General features: G+C 39.5%; 1 protein-coding gene across 1 annotated transcript; it reads right to left on the bottom strand.

Annotated features, from left to right (window-relative positions):
* Positions 1–5133: 5133 nt before the first annotated feature.
* LOC139364504 (zinc finger protein 22-like) lies at positions 5134–14447 on the bottom strand. The gene is made up of 2 exons (XM_071101295.1): positions 13896–14447; positions 5134–5741 (listed from the first exon to the last, which is right to left on the bottom strand). The coding sequence occupies exons 1-2, from the start codon at positions 14239–14241 to the stop codon at positions 5329–5331; spliced, it is 759 nt and encodes a 252-aa protein (XP_070957396.1). The 5' UTR covers positions 14242–14447; the 3' UTR covers positions 5134–5328.
* Between the last annotated feature and the right edge of the window lie 6437 nt (positions 14448–20884).

Genomic DNA, 20884 nt, shown 5'->3' with positions numbered 1-20884 from the left:
TAAAAGCATTAAAACAAATATATATACAATTTAATGCAAAATAGAAGAACATATTGGAGAAAGAGCTAGTCTAGACACTGTATTAATACCATTATGCATTTGAATCCAATCTCCAGCTACCATCTAAGATATTAATTTCCCTCGACAAGAGGTCATCCATGTAACGTTTCCAAAATGGGATAGTATTGCCCATGTAACGTTTCCAAAATGGGATAGTATTGCCCATGTAACGTTTCCAAAATGGGATAGTATTGCCCATGTAACGTTTCCAAAATGGGATAGTATTGCCCATGTAACGTTTCCAAAATGGGATAGTATTGCCTATGTAACGTTTCCAAAATGGGATAGTATTGCCTATGTAACGTTTCCAAAATGGGATAGTATTGCCCATGTAACCTTTCCAAAATGGGATAGTATTGTCCATGTAACGTTATGCCCCCTTGTGAGTTAATAGTATTGCATGCTGTAGCAGGCTATATAAAGAGGAAGACCTCCATTGACGATTCAGTTCGTTGTAACATCTCGTCTGGACATGTCACCGTCCTTAGTTAGTTAACGTTAGTTCATTCTCACAAAAGTGAGACCTGCTCTAGATTGGAAACTTACGTTAATGAGTGTAAAGCCATTTTGGCTTCATGGAAACGATATACAATATATAGGATAGAATATAGTTGCGGGAAATAATCAAAACCTAGTTGAGCCTAGTTAGGACATAACGTTATCTAGCTAGATAACGGTACTTTACTGTAGCTCATACAACCCCGACGGTCAAACCCGGCTTTCTAATATTTACGATAATTAACTATAGTAACGTTACGAAAGATATTCACAGTAAACCATCATTGTCTTCGTTATTCATTTTTAGTGTGTTTTTATTATTTATAAATTATTTCTAGACATATTCAGAGCCAAACATCAACCCAATTTAACCTTTTTAACTTGTTGTCGCATCCAAACTTGTCACCATCGTTTTCAGTTGTAATTGTGAAGTTCCCGGAAGAAGTCCAGCAACAACGGAGGTTCCTCGATGAACCCACCTTCTAACAACTTCTTTGAAGAACCTTTTGGGGCTGTTTTTAATTGACCAAGAACCCTACGGTTCTTAGAGGATCTGAGAACAACTCCAGTTGAACCCTTCATTTTTAGAGTTATCGTCGGATCTATTTACTCTCAGATTCAAAACATGATGATTAGCATCAACGATCAAGTCAGCTGCTGCTGCTCCAATACAGTATGAGGTGAGACGGTGAACTGACCTTGAATCATGATAATTACGTTTATAAAAATTAATGAAACTGTTAAAAAATATTATATGGCATATTAAATATATTACTCTATTGTTATCATATAGAACCATCATGGAATATTGTACATCATATTAGCATCAACATACATTGTTTCATATAATGATATTTCATATTTTCAAGTTCAGAAGTCAGAACCCATCACCTGCTATGTAAAAGAGACAGAAGAATGCACAATGGTCAATGCTATCCGGGATCCTTGGGACATCTCTACCCTAAACCCTGCCTTAACATTTAAAATGGTTAAGGTTAGGGGTTAACTTCAATGGGCTAGGGACGTCCCAAGGATGTATCTCTACCTGAAAATACATGATCTAAGTGATTGATCGTTGGTATTCAGCAGTCATAAAGCCTTATTTACTTTAATGAACTACTAAAATAGTGATTTTGTCAGACAGCAGCTCTCCACTTTGACTGACTGATCCATTCATCCTTCCATCCCTCCTCTCCTCTCCTCTGAAGACCCAGTGAGGGTGGAACTCAGAGAGCTGTTGAGGGACTGGTTAGGAAGAACACTTCTATATCCAGAGAGGTGAGAGGTCACACGTGGTTTAGATGGTAAATATTTATGTCCCCTTAGCAGTGCATCACGTCAGCAAGAGGGAATATGTTCCATCATCTATGTTTATTTACATTAGTGCAAATGTTCCACTAATATTGGTGTAATTTCTCACCCCTTCTGGCTGTATGAAAGTTAATTTTCCCTCACACACATTTGTTCTTTGATATTATGAAGGTAATTTGTGTTACACTTTTCCCCCACTCATTCACCCCATCTCTTTTATATTGAATATTTATATTCAGTGGCCTGACTGCATCCAGACTGTCATAGGGCCATCCTGGTAGATCTGAACCTAATGCAGCTTAGAGTGATCGGATGACAGAAGTCACATTAAGGTGCCAGGTGTAACTGAGGCCATAGATGCTCCATATCCATTACTATGAGTGTTTTTATATATAATGACTGAATGTGTTTTTTCTGTGTTGCAGGGGAGGTCAAGAAATGGAACGGCAAGGTCACAGAACATGACATAAGCAAAGCTGTGGGAGACCACCTCGAGCCCCTGGTAGAGCCGGGGGTGGTGTTTAAAACTCCACCACACCTTCAGCAGGCTTGATCTGGTTGATCCATTTCTTTGTTTCTGTTTTCAGTAGTTGAATTCTTTGATATGGGATTGATACTGATTGTCATACTAAGAGGGACCAAGAGTCTTGCGATTGGTCGGTCATTGGGTTCATATATATCTCCCTCACTAACTTTAAGCATCAGCTGAAAGAGCAGCTTACCGATCATTGCACCTGTACACAGCACATCTGTACATAGTCACACCCAACTACCTCATCCCCGTATTGTTATTTATTTTTGCTCCTTTGCATCCCTACATTCATCTTCTGCACATCTATCACGCCAGTGTTTTAATTGCTAAATTGTAATTATTTCACCACTATGGCCTATTTATTGCCTTTCCTCCTTACTCCATTTGCACACACTGTATATAGATTTTTCTGTTGTCATTGACTGTACTTTTGTTTATCCCATGTGTTGTTTTTGTCACACTGCTTTGCTTTATCTTGGCCAGGTCGCAGTTGTAAATTAGAACTTGTTCTCAACTGGCCACCTGGATAAATAAAGGTGAAATAAAAAAAATATTTTGTTGAAATCAAATCAAGCTTTCTTTATACAGCACATTTCAGGCATGAATGCAACACAATGGCTTTACAGGAAAAAACAATGAAAATAAACATATTTAGTACACAACAAACAGAAGACTAACAATTGAAAGACTAATGAACATTAATGCAATTCCATTGATTCAAATATTAATCGGATGCAATATCACACCCAAAATGTAAGCTTTTTTTAGGAAGGGTTCTGAAAGGAACTGAGGGTGCCCACTGAAAATTGACTAGTAACAACAACTGGGACCTAAAAGACACCCACCATGAGACCCACTAAATCTGCCCAAGAAGAGGCAAACAAAAGAAAAACCCACACCAAACTTAAAGACAGGAAGCAAACCAAAAAGGTGTTGACTGGAGAACTGGGCCAGACACTCTTCAATAGAACCTGGACCAGCTCAGGTGAAACACCTTCCCACTAACGAGATGGACAAGCCAGCACAGGTGTAACACATACTGACTAAGGAGGTGACACCAATCAGTGCGTCCTACTTGCTAACGAGCTAGACGTGCTAAAGTCCAACCTCAAAACACAAATGGAAAAACCAAAGCCTGTAAAATCTTCACCCTTAAGACCAATATATCCTTTTGTTGGACAAGTTAGCTCACCAACAGACCTTCCATTTCGCATTATAATCAACTACAATGCTTCACCTTCATCAATATAGACTGGCTGTCAACAATTGAAGACAGGAAAAAAATATTTCTAAATAATACACAATAGTATTATTTTTCTCTAAATTCTCTTTATAGAATCTGAAAACTCACTAGCTTCAAGAACTCTAGTCCACTTTTTATTTAACTAGGCAAGTCAGTTAAGAACAACTTCTTATCGACAATGACGGCCTAGGAGCAGTGGGTTAACTGCCCTGTTCAGGAGCTGAACAACATTTTTACCTTGTCAGCTCGGGGATTCGATCCAGCAAACTTTCGGTTATTGGCCCAACGCTCTAACCACTCGGCTACTGAAATTACGTTGTTTTAAAGTCATTTAAAAAATGACCCGAAAATACATATTTTCAACTAGAACCAAACAAATGTTGGGTATTGTCTTTTCAATTACATTTTGCTCGGTGTCCCATGTCAAAACACAGTTAACGTGTCTAAATTAATATCCAATATATAGAAACAGTTTGATATATTGAAAACCTAAACATAAAATGTGCTATGTACACAAACTGCCACAATCATATTACTTGTATTTTTTTAAACAAACTATAAACTGCACAAGCATCAAACGCTTTTGTTTTGACAAGTAGCAATAAATCACTGATATCGATTAGGGGGGAAATCAGGTTTACGTGATGTTGAAACTAACACAACTAAAAAAACACATGGAAATGGGAGGTATCTTTCACCTCACTGGTTAGAGGACAACCTGCAGAAGACAGTCAGCTACATTTTGGAGTGATGCATTTAAACGCTAAACAAAGGAACACAACACTTGTTTGTCATCACTCAACGACATCATGTTGAAATCAATTGTGTGACAGAAGGGAGATGAGGTTGCACATCCTGTTAAAACTAACAGCTCAATAACCACACGGAATCTGGGAGTAATGTGTACATCACTGGTTAGAGGACAACTTGTAGAAAACAGCTCGTTGCATTTTGATTCAAGTGCGTCAACAACGTGGTAAGTGTAACACAACTATTTTCTTGTTAGTCACTTTGTTGAATCTCATAAATAATACTCTCAATTCAGAGCATGGATTTTTCCCCTGAGGTTAATAACCATATCATGCTGAAATAACTTGATAAGGGGGCAAATATTTAGGCTTCAACAATGTGACATTATTAAAATACTCCTACTACAATGTGTTAATATTCTACATTGTGACATTAATTCATTGATATCATGAAACAACTCCATGTATCTTCTGATGTTTAATCATAATTATTCATTAATTATAACTATAACTACTCGCCTACCTCCTCACAATGTATATAGACGTTCTTTTTTTTCTACTGTGTTATTGACTTGTTAATTGTTTACTCCATGTGTAACTCTGTGTTGTTGTCTGTTCACACTGCTATGCTTTATCTTGGCCAGGTCGCAGTTGTAAATGAGAACTTGTTCTCAACTTTTAAAAAAAATCATATCTCTTCCCACATTGATTACAGCTATGAGGTTTTTCTCCTGTGTGTGTGTTCTCTTTGGTGTCTAGTCCGCACACTAGATATAGTAAAACTCTTCCCGCATTGAGCACAGCTATAAGGTTTCTCTCCTGTGTGTGTTCTCTGGTGGTATATCAGGCTGCTTGGCCGAGTAAAACTCTTCCCACATTGGTTACAGCTAAAAGGTTTCTCTCCGGTGTGTGTTCTCTGGTGTACAACAAGATAGCTAGAACAAGTAAAAAATCTTCCCACATTCATCACAGCTATACGATTTCTTTCCTGTGTGTATTCTCTGGTGTGATATCAGGTTTCTTACCTGAGGAAAACTCTTCCCACATTGATCACAGCTATAAGGTTTCTCTCTTGTGTGTGTTCTCTGGTGTGATATCAGGCGGGTTGACAGAGTAAAACTCTTCCCACAGTAAGAGCAGCAGTAAGGTTTCTCTCCCGTGTGATTTCTCAGATGTATTTTAAGTTCTGATGAAGATTTTAAACATTTCCCACAATCAGAACAGCAGTGAGATCTGTTCCTTGTGGATCTGCGCAGGTGTTCTGATGTGGAGAGACTCTTCTCTGCCCTGTCAGCATCATGATGTTGTTGAGGCTCCCCAGAGGATACACAGTAGTTCTGTCTCTCTCCTGTGTGAACAACAAAGTCAGACAGATGGTTAAACCTGTTAGGTTAGAGGGCAGCATTGTCACTTTTTGATGAATTGCGTGCCCAAACTGAACTGCCTCCTACTCTGTCCCAGATGCTAATATATGCATATTATTAGCATTGGATAGAAAACAATCTGAAGTTTCTAAAACTATTTGAATGATGTCTGTGAGTATAACAGAACTCATATGGCAAGCAAAAACCTGAGAAGAAATCCAAACAGGAAGTGAGAAGTCGAATTTCAAAACAGAGCCTATTTAAATCCCTGATTGTTATGGATGTGCATGCACTTCCCAGGGCTTCCACTAGATGTCACCATCTTTAGATCCTAGTTTTAAGATTACACTATAAAGGAGGGGCTCATGAGACCCCTTTTAGTGAGTGGTCTGGCAGACCTCAGTCTCATTAAGCGCGCTCCCGAGAGAGTATGCTCTCGTTCCAGGGCTTTTATTCAGACAATGAAATTCTCCAGGTTGGAACCTTATTGATGATATATGTTAAAAACATCCTCAAGATTGATTGTTTTGACTTGTTTCTATGACCTGTAATGGAACTTTTTGAGTTTTTGTCATGGAGGAAATGGTCGCGCCTCCATGAAGATGGATTACTGGGCTGAACACGCGAACAACAAGTGGCTATTTGGACATAAATGATGGGCTTTATGGAACAAATCAGTCATTTATTGTTGAACTGGGATTCCTGGGAGTGCCTTCTGATGAAGATCATCAAAGGTAAGTGAATATTTATAGTGTTTTTTCTAACTAATGTTGACTCCAAGATGGCGGAATTGTCTAATTGTTTATAATCAGGTACTGAGCGCCGTTCTAAGATTATGCTTCTGCCGTAAAGTTTTTTAAAAATCTGGCACAGCGGTTGCATAGAGGATCAGTCCCTATTTAATTCTGTGAATAACACTTGCATCTTTTATCAATGTTTATTATGAGTATTTCTGGGAAAATCACCGGATGTTTTGGAATTAAAATATTACTGCACGTAACGCGCCACTGTAAACTGAGATTTTTGTATATAAATATGCACATTATAGAACAAAACATACATGTATTGTGTAACATGATGTCCAATGAGTGTCATCTGATAAAGATCATCAAAGGTTAGGTAATAATTTTATCTATTTTTCTGCTTTTTGTGACTCATATCTTTGGCTGGAAAATGGCTGTGTGTGTTTTTGTGACTTGACTCTGACCTAACATAATCATATGTTGTGCCTTCGCTGTAAATCATTTTTGAAATCGGACACCATGGGAAGATTAACAAGATGTTTATCTTTCATTTGCTGTATTGGACTTGTTAATGTGTGAAAGTTACATATTTATTTAAAAAAATTGAATTTTTCAGCGTAATGTTGAGGTGGGGTTCCGCTAGCGGAACACTTGGCCTAGACAGGTTAAAGGCCCACAACAGCGAAAATCCACTGTAAAAGTGATGCCAACAGCGTAGCCATGATGTTGTACAACAATTGACGCCTGTAATGAATGTAAAGATTATTTGACATTTGTCTTCATTGACATTTGTCTTAAAATGAGCAAGAATAGTCATATTGTCTTGTTTTCACATTAGTAGTAACATATAAGATTGTAGACTAGAAATAAGTTATTAATGTTGTTGAAACTCTAAGCAGTGTACCAGATGACTTTTGGTTTCCAATATAGGCCCCTTTCTGTGTTTGCTAAAATTGCGACATGAGGGCGATAAACACACAATTTGATTGCAGAAACACCTCCCTGCTAATGAGGAAACCGATAGATATGGATGTAGTATATCTGCCTGCAGCAAAAACGGTGAGCAAAGATTTTAGTTTTTCACAATGTATTCTGAATTTGAATGGGGGAAAACTCAGGGGAGTAACCTCCATTTCCAGGTTGCTTATTAGTGCATTTCACACTAATTTGGATTATAATTGTAAGGCTCGTTTGAATGTCCTGCTCAATATAATGTTTGTGTCATCATCGCAAATCAACCGCTTTGTACTTTAAAAAAAAACACTTCAACCAGTAAAATGCTCTTTGGCTAGTTTTTCCATCAGCCTGACAATGAGGGATTGTACACGGTTTGCCAAATTGGCCCATAACGTCACCTAACAACAAATAAAGGAAAATAGCTATGTGTGTTGTACAATAGCCTATCCATCAAGGAGTAGTTCTCTACACATTATGACCAAAGTAGGGATGTTGGATCCAACATGGAGCACGGCATAGCTGTCTTTACCAGAGTAATGAATGAAGAAGCACTTTGGTTGTTGTTGCATGTCGTGATGTTTGTCATGCGACTGTCATTCAGAAAATGATTTCATGGATCAGCTGATGATAGTTGAACATGTGACTAAAATAAAGTTAGGATATTTTTTTTCACCTTTATTTAACCAGGTAGGCAAGTTGAGAACAAGTTCTCATTTTCAAATGTGACCTGGCGAAGATAAAGCAAAGCAGTGTGACAAAAACAACACAGAGTTACACGTGGGATAAACAAACAAACAGTCAATAACACAATAGAAAAATCTATATAGTGTGTGCAAATGGAGTACGGAGGTAAGGCAAAAAAAATGGCCGTAGTAGCGCAGTAATTACAATTTAGCAAATGAACACCGGAGAGATAGATGTGCAGATGATGATGTGCAAGTAGAAATACTGGTGTGTAAAATAAAAATTAAAAAATAAAAACATGGGGATGAGGTAGGCAGTTGGATGGACTGTTCACAGATGGGCTATTTACAGATGGGCTGTGTACAGCTGCAGCAATCGATAAACTGCTCAGATAGCTGATGCTTAAAGTTAGTGAGGGAGATATAAGTCTCCAACTTCAGCGATTTCTGCAATTCGTTCCAGTCATTGGCAGCAGAGAACTGGAAGGAACGGCAGCAAAAGGAGGTGTTGGCTTTTGGGGTGACCAGTGAGATATACCTCCTGGAGCGCGTGCTATGGGTGGGTGTTGCTATGGTTACCAATGAGCTGAGTTATGGCGGAGCTTTACCTAGCAAAGACATATAGATGACCTGGAGCCAGTGGGTTTGGCGACGAATATGTAGCGAGGGCCAGCCGACAAGAGCATACAGGTCGCAGTGGTGGGTGTTATATGGGGCTTTAGTGACAAAACGGATGGCACTGTGATAGACTGCATCCAGTTTGCTGAGTTGAGTATTGGAGGCTATTTTGTCAATTACATTGCCGAAGTTAAGGATCAGTAGGCTAGTCAGTTTTACGATAATAATACGGTGATTGACAGAGTCGAAAGGCTTGGCCGGGTCAATGAAGACGGCTGCACAGTACTGTCTTTTATAGATGGTGGTTATGATATCGTTTAGTACCTTGAGAGTGGCTGAGGTGCACCCGTGACCAGTTCGTAAACCGGATTGCACAGCGGAGAAGGTACGGATGGATTCGAAATGGTCAGTGATCTGTTTGTTAACTTGGCTTTCGAAGACTTTAGAAAGGCAGGGCAGGATGGAAATAGGTCTGTAACAGTTTGGGTCCAGCGAGTCACCCCTTTTGAAGAGGGGGATGACCACGGAAGCTTTCCAATCTTTATGAATCTCGCACGATACAAAAGAGAGGTTGAACAGACTAGTAATAGGGGTTGCCACAATGGCGGCAGATCATTTTAGAAAGAGAGGGTCCAGATTGTCTAGCCCAGCTGATTTGTTCGGGTCCAGGTTTTGCAGCTCTTTCAGAACATCAGCTATCTGGATTTGGGTGAAGGAGAAGCTGGGGAGGCTTGGGCAAGTAGCTGCGGTGGGTGGGGAGCTGTTGGCCGGGGTTGGGGTAGCCAGGAGGAAAGCATGGGACAGCCGTAGAGAAATGCTTGTTGAAGTTTTCGATTATCATGGAGTGACAGTTTTATCGGTGGTGACAGTGTTTCCTAGCCTCGGAGTAGTGGGCGGGAGGAGGAGGTGCTCTTATTCTCCATGGACTTTACAGTGTCCCAAAACTTTTTGGAGTTAGAGCTAAAGGATGCAAAGCTAGCCTTTGCTTTCCTAACTGACTGTGTGTATTGGTTCCTGACTTCTCTGAAAAAATGCATATTCCGTGGACTATACGATGCTAGCGCAGTACGCCACAGGATGTTTGTGTTCTGATCGAGGGAAGTCAGGTCTGGAGTGAACCAAGGGGTAACAACGGGTAAGACAACAACAGTTAATCAGCTAAGACAACAGGTAAAATGGCAATGAATGGGCAGAGAGGGTCAGTTAACTACACATAGGGCCTGAGTTCGAGTCTGTGGCCGACAGATAAACAAAATGGAGACCCGTGATTAATGAACAATCCAGCAGGCATCAGCTATGTAGCCAAGTGATCATAGGGTCCCAGTGAACAGGAATATATGAACCAGGGAAGCCGTTAGGTAGTCATTACTACGCTAGCCGAAAGATGCGCCTGGATCGAGGCTAACTGGTGATAGCTTCGGGACAAGGGCGTCACTGACGTCCTGCAAAGGCCGGTTGAGGGCACATCGGATGGAATTACGTTGGCAGACCAGTCGTGATGGATCGGCGGGGCTCCGTGTTGACAAAGGGTGCAGGAGAATTGGCAAAAGAGGTATTGTACCTGGAGTAATTTTGTTTGCTTGCCGGGAGATGCACCTGGCTCGAGGTTAACTGGTGCTAGCTTCGGGACAAGGGCGTTAGCCACTATGGCCACTCCGGTGCAAAGATCCAGAGCGTACAGCAGGAATCCGGTGATGTAGTGGCTTCTAGTCGTCTTAGTGAAGAGTCTGGGAGGCATCAGCTGTGTAGCCGAGTGATCATAGGGTCCACTGAGCAGGCTGGGAGATGGGCCTGGCTCAAGGCTAGCTTCGAGGCTTTGACACTCGGTGGCAGATAGCTAGCTGCGATTATCCGGTGTATTGGTCCAGAGCGGGAATACAGCAAGAATACGGTGATGTGGTGGAGAAAAACAGCAGGAATACGGTGATGTAGTGAAGAAAAACAGTCCGAAATGCTCATGGTTGACATTGCGCTGTGCAGACTGGCAGGTATTATCCAGGCTAAAAGTGGCTGGTGTCTGAGCTAAAAAGGTAAAGGCCACTAGCAGTGGCTAACAATGACTAAATAGCTAGTAGCTAATTCGCTGGTTAGCTTCTGATGGCTAGCTGCTGATGGAGGTTCTAGCTATAAGGTCTAAAAAATAGCAGATCCGTATCACATTGGGTGAGGCGGGTTGCCGGAAGGTATATTTAATTTAAACATGAAAAAAAGATTGAAATATTTTGCAATATATACAAAAATGATGAAAAAACAACATTTACAACAGCAAAGACGTCATACTGCTACGCCATCTTGGATTGCAAGATGACTCAGTTAAAAAACATTGGATATAGCAAACTCTGAAATGATTTAGTATTTCTGTGCCGATAAACTGTTTTCCCAGCGCAACATAAGGAGCAACTAAATGATACATAGTTCGAGTGCATTTCAGAATGGAAAAAAACTGTCCGACAGCAAGATCCCGTATTTAAATTGAAGTTCATCATATGACAAGCGTAACACTATGACTATAACTACTGTTCCCTGAAGGAGGGAAACTAGGTACAACATGCTATTAAATTCACGCCTCGCTGGAAGCCCCCCTTCCACAGGTGATGAGCGTGAGGCTCGGGTTTATTCCTTAAATTTAATACCGCTCTACACCGACCCAGGAAGGGGCGAGGCCAAAGAGGTTTTGCACCTCGTTTCCCTCCTTCAGGCAACAGTAATTATAGTGTTAGGTTCTAATTTTTCAGAGTAAATAACTCACAGACACTAGAGAAGCTTAACCAAGTTCAATTCTTCCCAAAGGGTTGTTACAGCCATAGTTCAGACAAATGTATTTTCCACACTTTGGACACTCCTCCTCCTCTCCAATCCTTACATCTTCTGGGTCAACAGGAAGAGGGTAACAGGATACTAAACCCTTATTACTCCCTTCAGGGGATCTGACCTGACCTCAACCCTTCCTTCGCCTAATCCACAGATGTCCATCCACTTCCCTTATAGCAATCCTGTGATCTCCTCCCGTCCACCCAGCACATTCCACAGCCATTATGTCTTTCTACAAATCTCACTCCTTTATATACTCTGCATCTGATCTATCATGTCTTTAATATCTCAATGTTCAAAGTTTAGCCCGAATCCAAAAGTCATAAAGTTACACTCCCTTTCAGTCGGTCAACTTCTGTAAAACATACTATGGGAAAATACAATCATTCCCCATGCCGACCTAAACGGATACTAAATGAAGCGGCCCCTGGCAGACCACCCAGACCTTACTTCACAAGATGTCAATTTATTAATTGTATTTTGTTTGAAACACTCCTGGCAATGTTGAGTAAGGACACACACCCAATTACACATATAGAAGTAGGACTAGTCTACCTGGTCTGAGCGCAAATGTAGGCCTATAAATGTGCCCATTTGGGGATGTCTGATAGTATTTCTGATTGTCGTAACGCACCACCACTAATGAGTTCTGGAGCTTCTCAAAGTAATCCTTTATTCACCTCAAACAGCAAGAAAACAAAGTCTAATCAGAATCAATTGCAAATGAGAATAGTTCCTCAAAGTATTTAAAAAATATTTCCAGCTCTCGCCCTTTCGATAACCACTCGGCACGAAAGAGAAAAATGTAATACGCTGATCCAGTGGAAATGTTAAAATACCTGATTACTTCTTATCCCTTTTACAAATAGCCTACAGCTGTGTCGGTCGAGAACTCACTGGCGCAGGAAACTGAGAGCCCAGAATATTTTATACAATTGTGCAAGCTTGCTATATCGAGTTTTGGGCCGACCCAGTTGATAGTTGATCCAATGTTTCCAGTTCGTTGCAGACAGGCCATGTGTAGCCAAATGGTTAAAGGGCCACAACAGCAGAAATCCACTGTAAAAGGTGATGCCAACAGCGTAGCCATGATGTTGTACAAACAATGACATCTGTAATGAATGTTAAAATTATTTGTGTTAAGACAGTCAAGTAAGCAACAATAGTCTTATTTTTTGTCTTGTTTTCACATTAGTAGTAACATCAACGATTGTAGGCTAGAAATACGTTTTTAAAGTTGTTGAAATCCAAAGCAGTGTGCCAGACGACTTTTGGTCTCCAATATAGGCCCCTTTCTGAAGGTCTATGTTATTGTTAGGTGAAGTTATGGGTCCTACAGTACGTCTATGGCAAGACTTGAAAATGGATTTCTAGATCAACAACCAACTTGACAGAACATGAAGGATTTTAAAAAGAATAATGAATATTCAAATGAAGATCAGTCGCCTATTGGATGACATCACGACTTCCCATCAAGCCAACTCCTTGAAGGCCTTACTATGACATCACTCACTCCTTCTAGTTTGCAGTTGTCTAAAAAAAACACTTTTGCTCAAAACATTTATTTGTTTGTTTGTAATTATTTGTTTCCCTTTACTGTATTTATATATCACTTTTCAACAGGAAAAGCTTTTAAAAAATCACTGGAGGACGTCATGAACAATTCCGACAGTACAAAAACATATTTAAGTGTAGAATGCCCTTTTAAAAATCACACATTAGTTCAACAACTGCAGAGTTTGTGTCCCTGTTTTATAAGACAGTACTCACTGTATTTACTGGTGTTAATGAGAACAATGTCCCTGTTTAATAAGATAGCACTCACTATCTGCCAGCAGCATACCACTGCTGGCTTGCTTCTGAAGCTAAGCAGGGTTGGTCCTAGTCAGTTCCTGGATGGGAGACCAGATGCTGCTGGAAGTGTTGTTGGAGGGCCAGTAGGAGGCACTCTTTCCTATGGTCTAAAAATATATCCCAATACCCCAGGGGAGACTACCCTCTGTAGGGTGCTGTCTTTCAGATGGGACATTAAATGGGTGCCCTGACTCTCTGAGGTCACTAAAGATCCCATGGCACTTACTGTAAGAGTAGGGGTGTTAACCCCGGTGTCCTGGCTAAATTCCCAATCTGGCCCTCAAACCATCAGTCATCTAATAATCCCCAGTTTACAATTGGCTCATCTCTCCCCTGTAACTATTCCCCAGGTCGTTGCTGCAAATGAGAACGTGTTCTCAGTCAACTTACCTGGTAAAATAAAGGATAAATAAAAACTATATTTACTGGTGTTAATCAGATCAATGTCCCTGTTTTATAAAATAGTACTCACTGTATTTACTGGTGTTAATCAGATCTCCAGTCCTCTCTTCTTCGTCCTCCTCTAATGTGACAGTAATCTCCCCCTCTTCATCCTTCATTCCAAAAACCTCTTCATCTTCTTTCACTTCATCCTCCACTCCAAAAACCGAATATTCCTCCTTTTCTTTCACAGTAACATCTTCCTCCTCTTTCACTCTGAAGGCGTCTTTCTCTTCTTCTTTCACGGTAACAGCCTCACCCTCTACTTGTTTTTGTATTGTAATAGCCTCTTCTCCCTCCTCCTCTTTCACGAGAGCTTCTTTCTCCGTCCAGCAGACCTCCTCTTCTTCAGCAGGAGAGTAGCTTAGTGAGCTCATGGTCGGAGATGTTAGCTAGTTAGCATTAGCGACTAGACTAGTGCTAACTTAACCAGCCAGCAAGTTGACTTACAACGTAAATATTAAACTAAATGGGGTAGCTAGTTGTTTCCACATAAGTATGTTTAAATCATAGTGGCAAATAAACAAGTAAATTGTCTAAAGAACTTGAATGTTCCGACTTTGTTGTCCAGCGAGCTACGGAGGTGGCTGCAGTTGGTGAAGAAGCCTTCCGTCCACTAGATTATACGTCACAGTAGAAACATCGCCTGAAAGACACATATCGCCTGCTGCCTGGAGGGAGGAAACGCAGTTGAGGAGGGAATTTCTTAATTGTTTTATCTTCAATTAATTTTAATATTATAAAGCAGTTTAGGGAAACGTTTTTTCCTCTCCATTAAATAAGAATATTATATCAACACGTACAAATAGCAACAATATTTTTTACGAGAATTTAAAACTAACTCTACATCTACTCCAGATGTGTATTTCTGATTCAGTCAAATAACTAGATATCAAAGTAAGCACCTAGTTATTGATACCCTTGATAAAGATGAGCAAAAATGACTGTATAAAATAAATAAACTTTACTTTACCCAATACCAGGATATTTTAGCCCAAAACCTGGTTACCTCTCTGCTAGGAGGCTGAAACTTGGCCATAAGTGGATCTTCCAGCAAGACACATCAACACCCACGAAGAAACGGTTAATTGGGCACAAAATCAACATTTTCAACGGCCATCTCAGTCTTCGGACTTCAACTCCATTGAAAACCTATGGTTTGAATTCAACAGGGCAGTCCATAAGCACAGACAAAATAAATCAAGGACCTGGAGAGATTCTGTATGGAGGAATGGTCTAAGATCCCACCCAATGTGTTCTCTAATCTCATAAAACATTTCAGTGTCGTTATCCTCCCAAGGGGAGGGTGCTAGAGTATTGAAAACATGGGTGGCAATAATTCAGACCCCTACCTTTTGAGAATTACATGTTAAACTAAATCTCTTTCTCTGAGATATTGTATCAGTATAAAACAATGTAATTTCCCTTTATTTGTTGGTGTAACAATACATCATGTAGATGTATATAATGAACAGACTAGGTCTATACTGCTCCTACATGGTGTAGCAATACATCATGTAGATGTATAAAATGAACAGACTAGGTCTATACTGCTCCTACATGGTGTAACAATACATCATGTAGATGTGTATAATGAACAGACTAGGTCTATACTGCTCCTACATGGTGTAACAATACATCATCAACAGACTAGGTCTATTCTGCTCCTACATGGTGTAACAACACATCATGTAGATGTATATAATGAACAGACTAGGTTCTATCCTATTCTACTGTATCTTAGTCTATGCATTACTCATCTCATAAGTATATACTGTATTCTATTCTACTGTATCTGTCTATGCCACTCTGACATCGCTCCTCCATATATTTATATATTCTTATTCCATTACTAAGATTTGTGTGTATTAGGTATTTGTTGTGAAATTGTTAAATACCACTGCACTGTTGGAGCTAGGAACACAAGCATTTCGCCACACCCACAATAACAAATGTATGTGACAGATAACATTTTATTTAATTTATTATGAAGGTCACTTGTGTAAAACTTACTTTTCCCCACTCATCTTTTGACATTGCATTTTGCATATTGAGTGGCCTGGCTGCTTCCAGACTATGTCAAAGACCCATCCTGGTTGATCTGAACCTAATGCAGCTTGGAGTGATCTGATAACAGAAGTCACATTTAGTTGCCAGGTGTAACTGAGGCCATAGATGCTCCATATCCATTTCTTTGAGTGTTCTATATAACATGACTAAATGTGTTTCTGTGTTGCAGGGGCAGTCAAGAAATGGAACATGGCATAAGCAGAGCTGTGGGAGACCACCTCAAGTCCCTGGTAGAGCCGGGGGTGGTGTTTACCACTCCTTCAGCAGGCTGGAAAAGTGGGATTGATACTGTTTTTCATACTAAAATGGACCAAGAGTCTGTTGATTGGTCAGTCATTGGGATAATTTGTTTTCCAATATGTTCAAATCAAATCAAGCTTTATTTATACAGCACATTTCAGACTTGGATGCAACACAATGGCTTCACAGGAAAAAACTATGAAAATAAACAGAAATATTTAGTACACAAACATAAGAGCGAATAACTTAAAAGACTAATGAGCATCCTAAGGAAATGCCATTGATTAAAATGTTAAAATATCCAACCCAAAATATAAGCTTCTTTTTTTTAGGATGGGCTCTATAGGGGTATCCAATGAAAGTTGACTAGTAACAACTGGGACCTAAAAGACACCCACCATGAGACCCACTAAATCTGCCCAAGAAGAGGAAAACAAAAGAAAAACACACCAAACTTAAAGACAGGAAGCAAACCAAAAAGGTGGAGCAACTAAAGGTGTTGACTCTCCACATCTATCAAGACAACTGGAGCACTGGGCCAGACACTCTTAAATAGAAACTGGACCAGCTCAGTGAAACACCTTCCCACTAACGAGATGGACAAGCCAGCACAGGTGTAACACATACTGACAAATTAGGTGACACCAATCTGTGCGTCCTACGTGCTAACGAGCTATACGTGCTAAAGTTCAACCTCAAAACATAAACGGAAAAACCAAAGCCTGTAACACCTTCCCCCCTAAGACAACAAATATATCCTATATTCCTGTTGGACAAGTTTGCTCACCACCAGAAAACAACTTCCATTTTACATTATAATCAACTACAATGCTTCACCTACTCCAATATAAACATGGTGTCTGGCTGTCAACAATTAAAAACAAGAAAAACACGTATTTCTAAATAATAATATACAATCGTATCTTTTCTAATTTTTCTTTCTATAGAATCCTAAAACTCACTAGCTTCTAGAACTCTGGTCTCCTTGGAACGAGCCCAAACAAAACTCATCTCCAAAACGGAAAAACATGCAGTCAAAATAACTTTCCACCTCACTGTGGAGCTTCTCTCTCTTTTCAGGGTTCACTCAATAGGCATGCTGTTGGATCGGGGCCCAGTCCCCAATGTCATGCATTTGGGTTGGCACATCTGAGGATGAATCTTGATATTCTAAAAGCAGGGCAACATTGTCAATATAACTGTACCCAAAAATGGTCAGCTGGTTGCATAAATAATTATGATTACTAAATGTTTCGTGAATTGTAAATATGAAAATCAAAACCAAATGTTCACCCCTTTGTTAATATGTGTAGGCAATATAAAAAAGCATGTATCTTTTGTCAGGCTGAATGTTTGAAATATGAGTAGATGATTTGAAGCATGCTTCTTCAGTAGTGGAATAAAGACCATTAGCACTTGAATGTTGTAAAGAAATACTGGAGTGATGTCAGATTGTTAATAAAATTGATTACAGACCAATTTATTATACTGCTTTCATGTGTGTATATACACAAACATCTGCAACAATTATCATATTACATGTATTTTTTTACACAAGCAGCTTTTTCAACTTGTAGAAAACAGCTCACTACATTTTGAAATGCTGAATTTTGATTCAAGTGGGTCACCAGCGCAGTAAGTGTAACACAGCTCTTTTTTTTTTTTGTTAGTCGCTTTTTGTTAAATAATATTCTTTCAATTCAGAGCCTGGATTTTCCCCTGAGGCTAATATCCATATCATGATGCAATCAATTGAACAGGGCAAACAATAAGGTAGAACATCATTCAAATACTCCTACTACAATGTTAAAACATTCTACATTGTGACATAATTTCATTGATATCATGAAACAACTCCATGTATTTTCTGATGTTTAATCAGAGAATCTCTTGTCACATTGATTACAGCTAAAAGGTTTCTCTCCTGTGTGTGTTCTCTGGTGTCGAATCAGAGTGCTAGATGTAGTAAAACTCATCCCACATTGATCACAGCGATAAGGTTTCTCTCCAATGTGCATTCTCATGTGTATTGTTAGTGAATCGGATCTTAAGAAACTCTTCCTGCAGTTAGAACAGCTATAAGATTTGTCTCCAGTGCGAATTCTCATGTGAATTTGTGAATCAAATCTTTAGAAACTCTTCCCGCAATCAGAGCAGCAGTATGGTTTCTCTCCTGTGGGTCTCAGCTGATGTTTGAGGTGTTTTTATGTGGAGAGACTCTTCTCTGCCTCTTCAGCATCATGAGGTTGTTGAGGCCCCCCAGAGGATCCACGATAGTCACGTCTCTCTCCTGTGTGAACAACAAAGTCAGACAGATGGTTTAAGGCCCACAACAGCATAAATCCACTGTAAAAAGTTTATGCCAACAGCCTAGCCATGATGTTGTACAAACAATGACATCTGTAATGAATGTTAATTATTTGACATTTGTATTAAGACAGTCAAGTGAACAATAGTCACATTTTGTCTTGTTTTCCCATTAGTAGTAACATTGACGATTGTATGCTAGAAATACATTTTTAAAGTTGTTGAAATCCTAAGCAGTGTGCCAGACAACTTTTGGTCTCCAATATAGGCACATTTCTGTAGGTCTATGTTGTTGTTAGGTGAAGTTATGGGTCCTACAGTAGGTCTATGTTGTTGTTAGGTGAAGTTATGGGTCCTCCAGTGGGTCTATGTTGTTGTTAGGTGAAGTTATGGGTCCTACAGTGAGTCTATGGTATTGGTATAACTAGAGATTTCTGCATTAGCAAACAGAGGGCAGAGAGTGATGCAGAGCGCGATGCACCTATTTGGGGCTGTCTGATAGTATTTACCCACCACCACTAATGATATGTGGAGCTTCTCAAAATATTTTTCCCCCACCTCAAACAGCAAGTAAACAAAGTCTTACAAATACTTTGAGGAACTATTGATTTTAGTAAAATATTTCCAGCTCTCACTCTTGATAACCACTCGACATGAAAGGGAAAAATGTAATGCTCTGATCCAGTGGAAATGTCATACAATACCTGATTACCTCTTAACCCTTTCACGAATAGCCTACAGCTGTGTCTGTCCTAAAATCACTGATACAGGAAACTGTGAGCCCAGAATATTTTATATTAAGTTTCAGACTGACCCAGGTGATAGAACTTGAAACATTGTATCAACTATGTAGACAGGCCATGCTCAGCCAATGTGATTTATTTTTATCTGGATAATTTCTAGCCTTTTTTTATTTGTTGGCTTTATGTAGGCTATTTAACATAGTTGGCAATGGCAATAAAAGTTTAGATTTGTATAATTTTCATTTCTATACAGTGGGGCAAAAAAGTATTTAGTCAGCCACCAATTGTGCAAGTTCTCCCACTTAAAAAGATGAGGCCTGTAATTTTCATCATAGGTACACTTCAACTACGACAGACAAAATGAGAAGAAAATAATCCAGAAAAATCACATTGTAGGATTTTTTATGAATTTATTTGCAAATTATGGTGGAAAATAAGTATTGAAGTGTACCTATGATGAAAATTACAGGCCTCATCTTTTTAAGTGGGAGAACTTGCACAATTGGTGGCTGACTAAATACTTTTTTGCCCCACTGTAGAATGTAGATTAATCACAGACAATGATTTTGAGATATGATTATAAATTAAATTAAACTGTTCCAGTAAAATGTGAATATGAAAATCATCACTGGCACCAGATCAGTAGAAATGGTCAGATAAATTTTCACTCCAAAAAAGGTTGCCGACTGCTGTTTTAGTCTATTACTGAAAACTTCAGGACCATAACATCAGAATTTACAAAGGCCAGCAGCAGCGGGAGGAGGAAGAGTTTTTTTCTTATGGTTAGGCTATCTTGATCTCTGGTTCCCTCGAGTCATTTGTGTGTCTCAATTATTTAATAAAACACGGGATTCCTATGTTGATGTAAAGAATATTTGCTGCTCTGTGGTGTGTAATAAAGAGCAACCAGACACTGCACGCATTTATGAAATTGCTTATTCCAGTTACTAATAAGCATGCACCCATTAAGAAAATGACTGTAGAAACTAAAATCTCCTTGGATTGATGAGGAATTGAAAAATGTTATGATCGAGACGGATGAGGCAAAAGGAATGGCAAGTAAGTCTGGCTGTACAACCGATTGGCAAACGTCCTGCAAATTGAGAAATCATGTGACAAACTGAATAAAAACAAGAAAAAAACGACACAATGAAAAAAAGATAAATGACAAAGAATAATAGTAAAAAGCTTTTTAGAACCTTGCATACAATTTTGGGGATTTGTATTTACTGAATCAGATGGCTCAATCATCACAAAGCTCACTACTTTCATGATTTTTTCATTGGCAAGATTAGCAAACGTATGTGACCAAAAACAATCTACATATGGACAGTACTAAAATAAACTGACTCTGGATATGACAAAGCGCCTCGTAACCTAGCTGGAAATCGGACAAACGGACCCCTTCTGTGGAAACAGACTGGGACGATTTCTAATCAAATCTAATTCCCAGGAACGTGGTTCATATGAACCACAGAGACTGTGTGGGATAATAACATGGCCGTGTGCAACCCTGCTTGTGCCCTAAAATCCGCTACCATCCACCAATCTCCAACAGGGCCCCTTTACCTGTATCAATAGACACTTTGTAGTGAGCTACAGGTAGGAATCAGCAATGAATCCCAATAATGAGCCACATATGGGAGGGGTAACCCTTTTT

The sequence above is a fragment of the Oncorhynchus clarkii genome, chromosome 13, assembly GCF_045791955.1.
Source record: "Oncorhynchus clarkii lewisi isolate Uvic-CL-2024 chromosome 13, UVic_Ocla_1.0, whole genome shotgun sequence".
In the NCBI taxonomy this organism is placed as follows: Eukaryota; Metazoa; Chordata; class Actinopteri; order Salmoniformes; family Salmonidae; genus Oncorhynchus; species Oncorhynchus clarkii.
The sequence above is the reverse complement of the archived record's forward strand: the minus strand, read 5'-3'. Positions and strand labels throughout refer to the sequence as shown.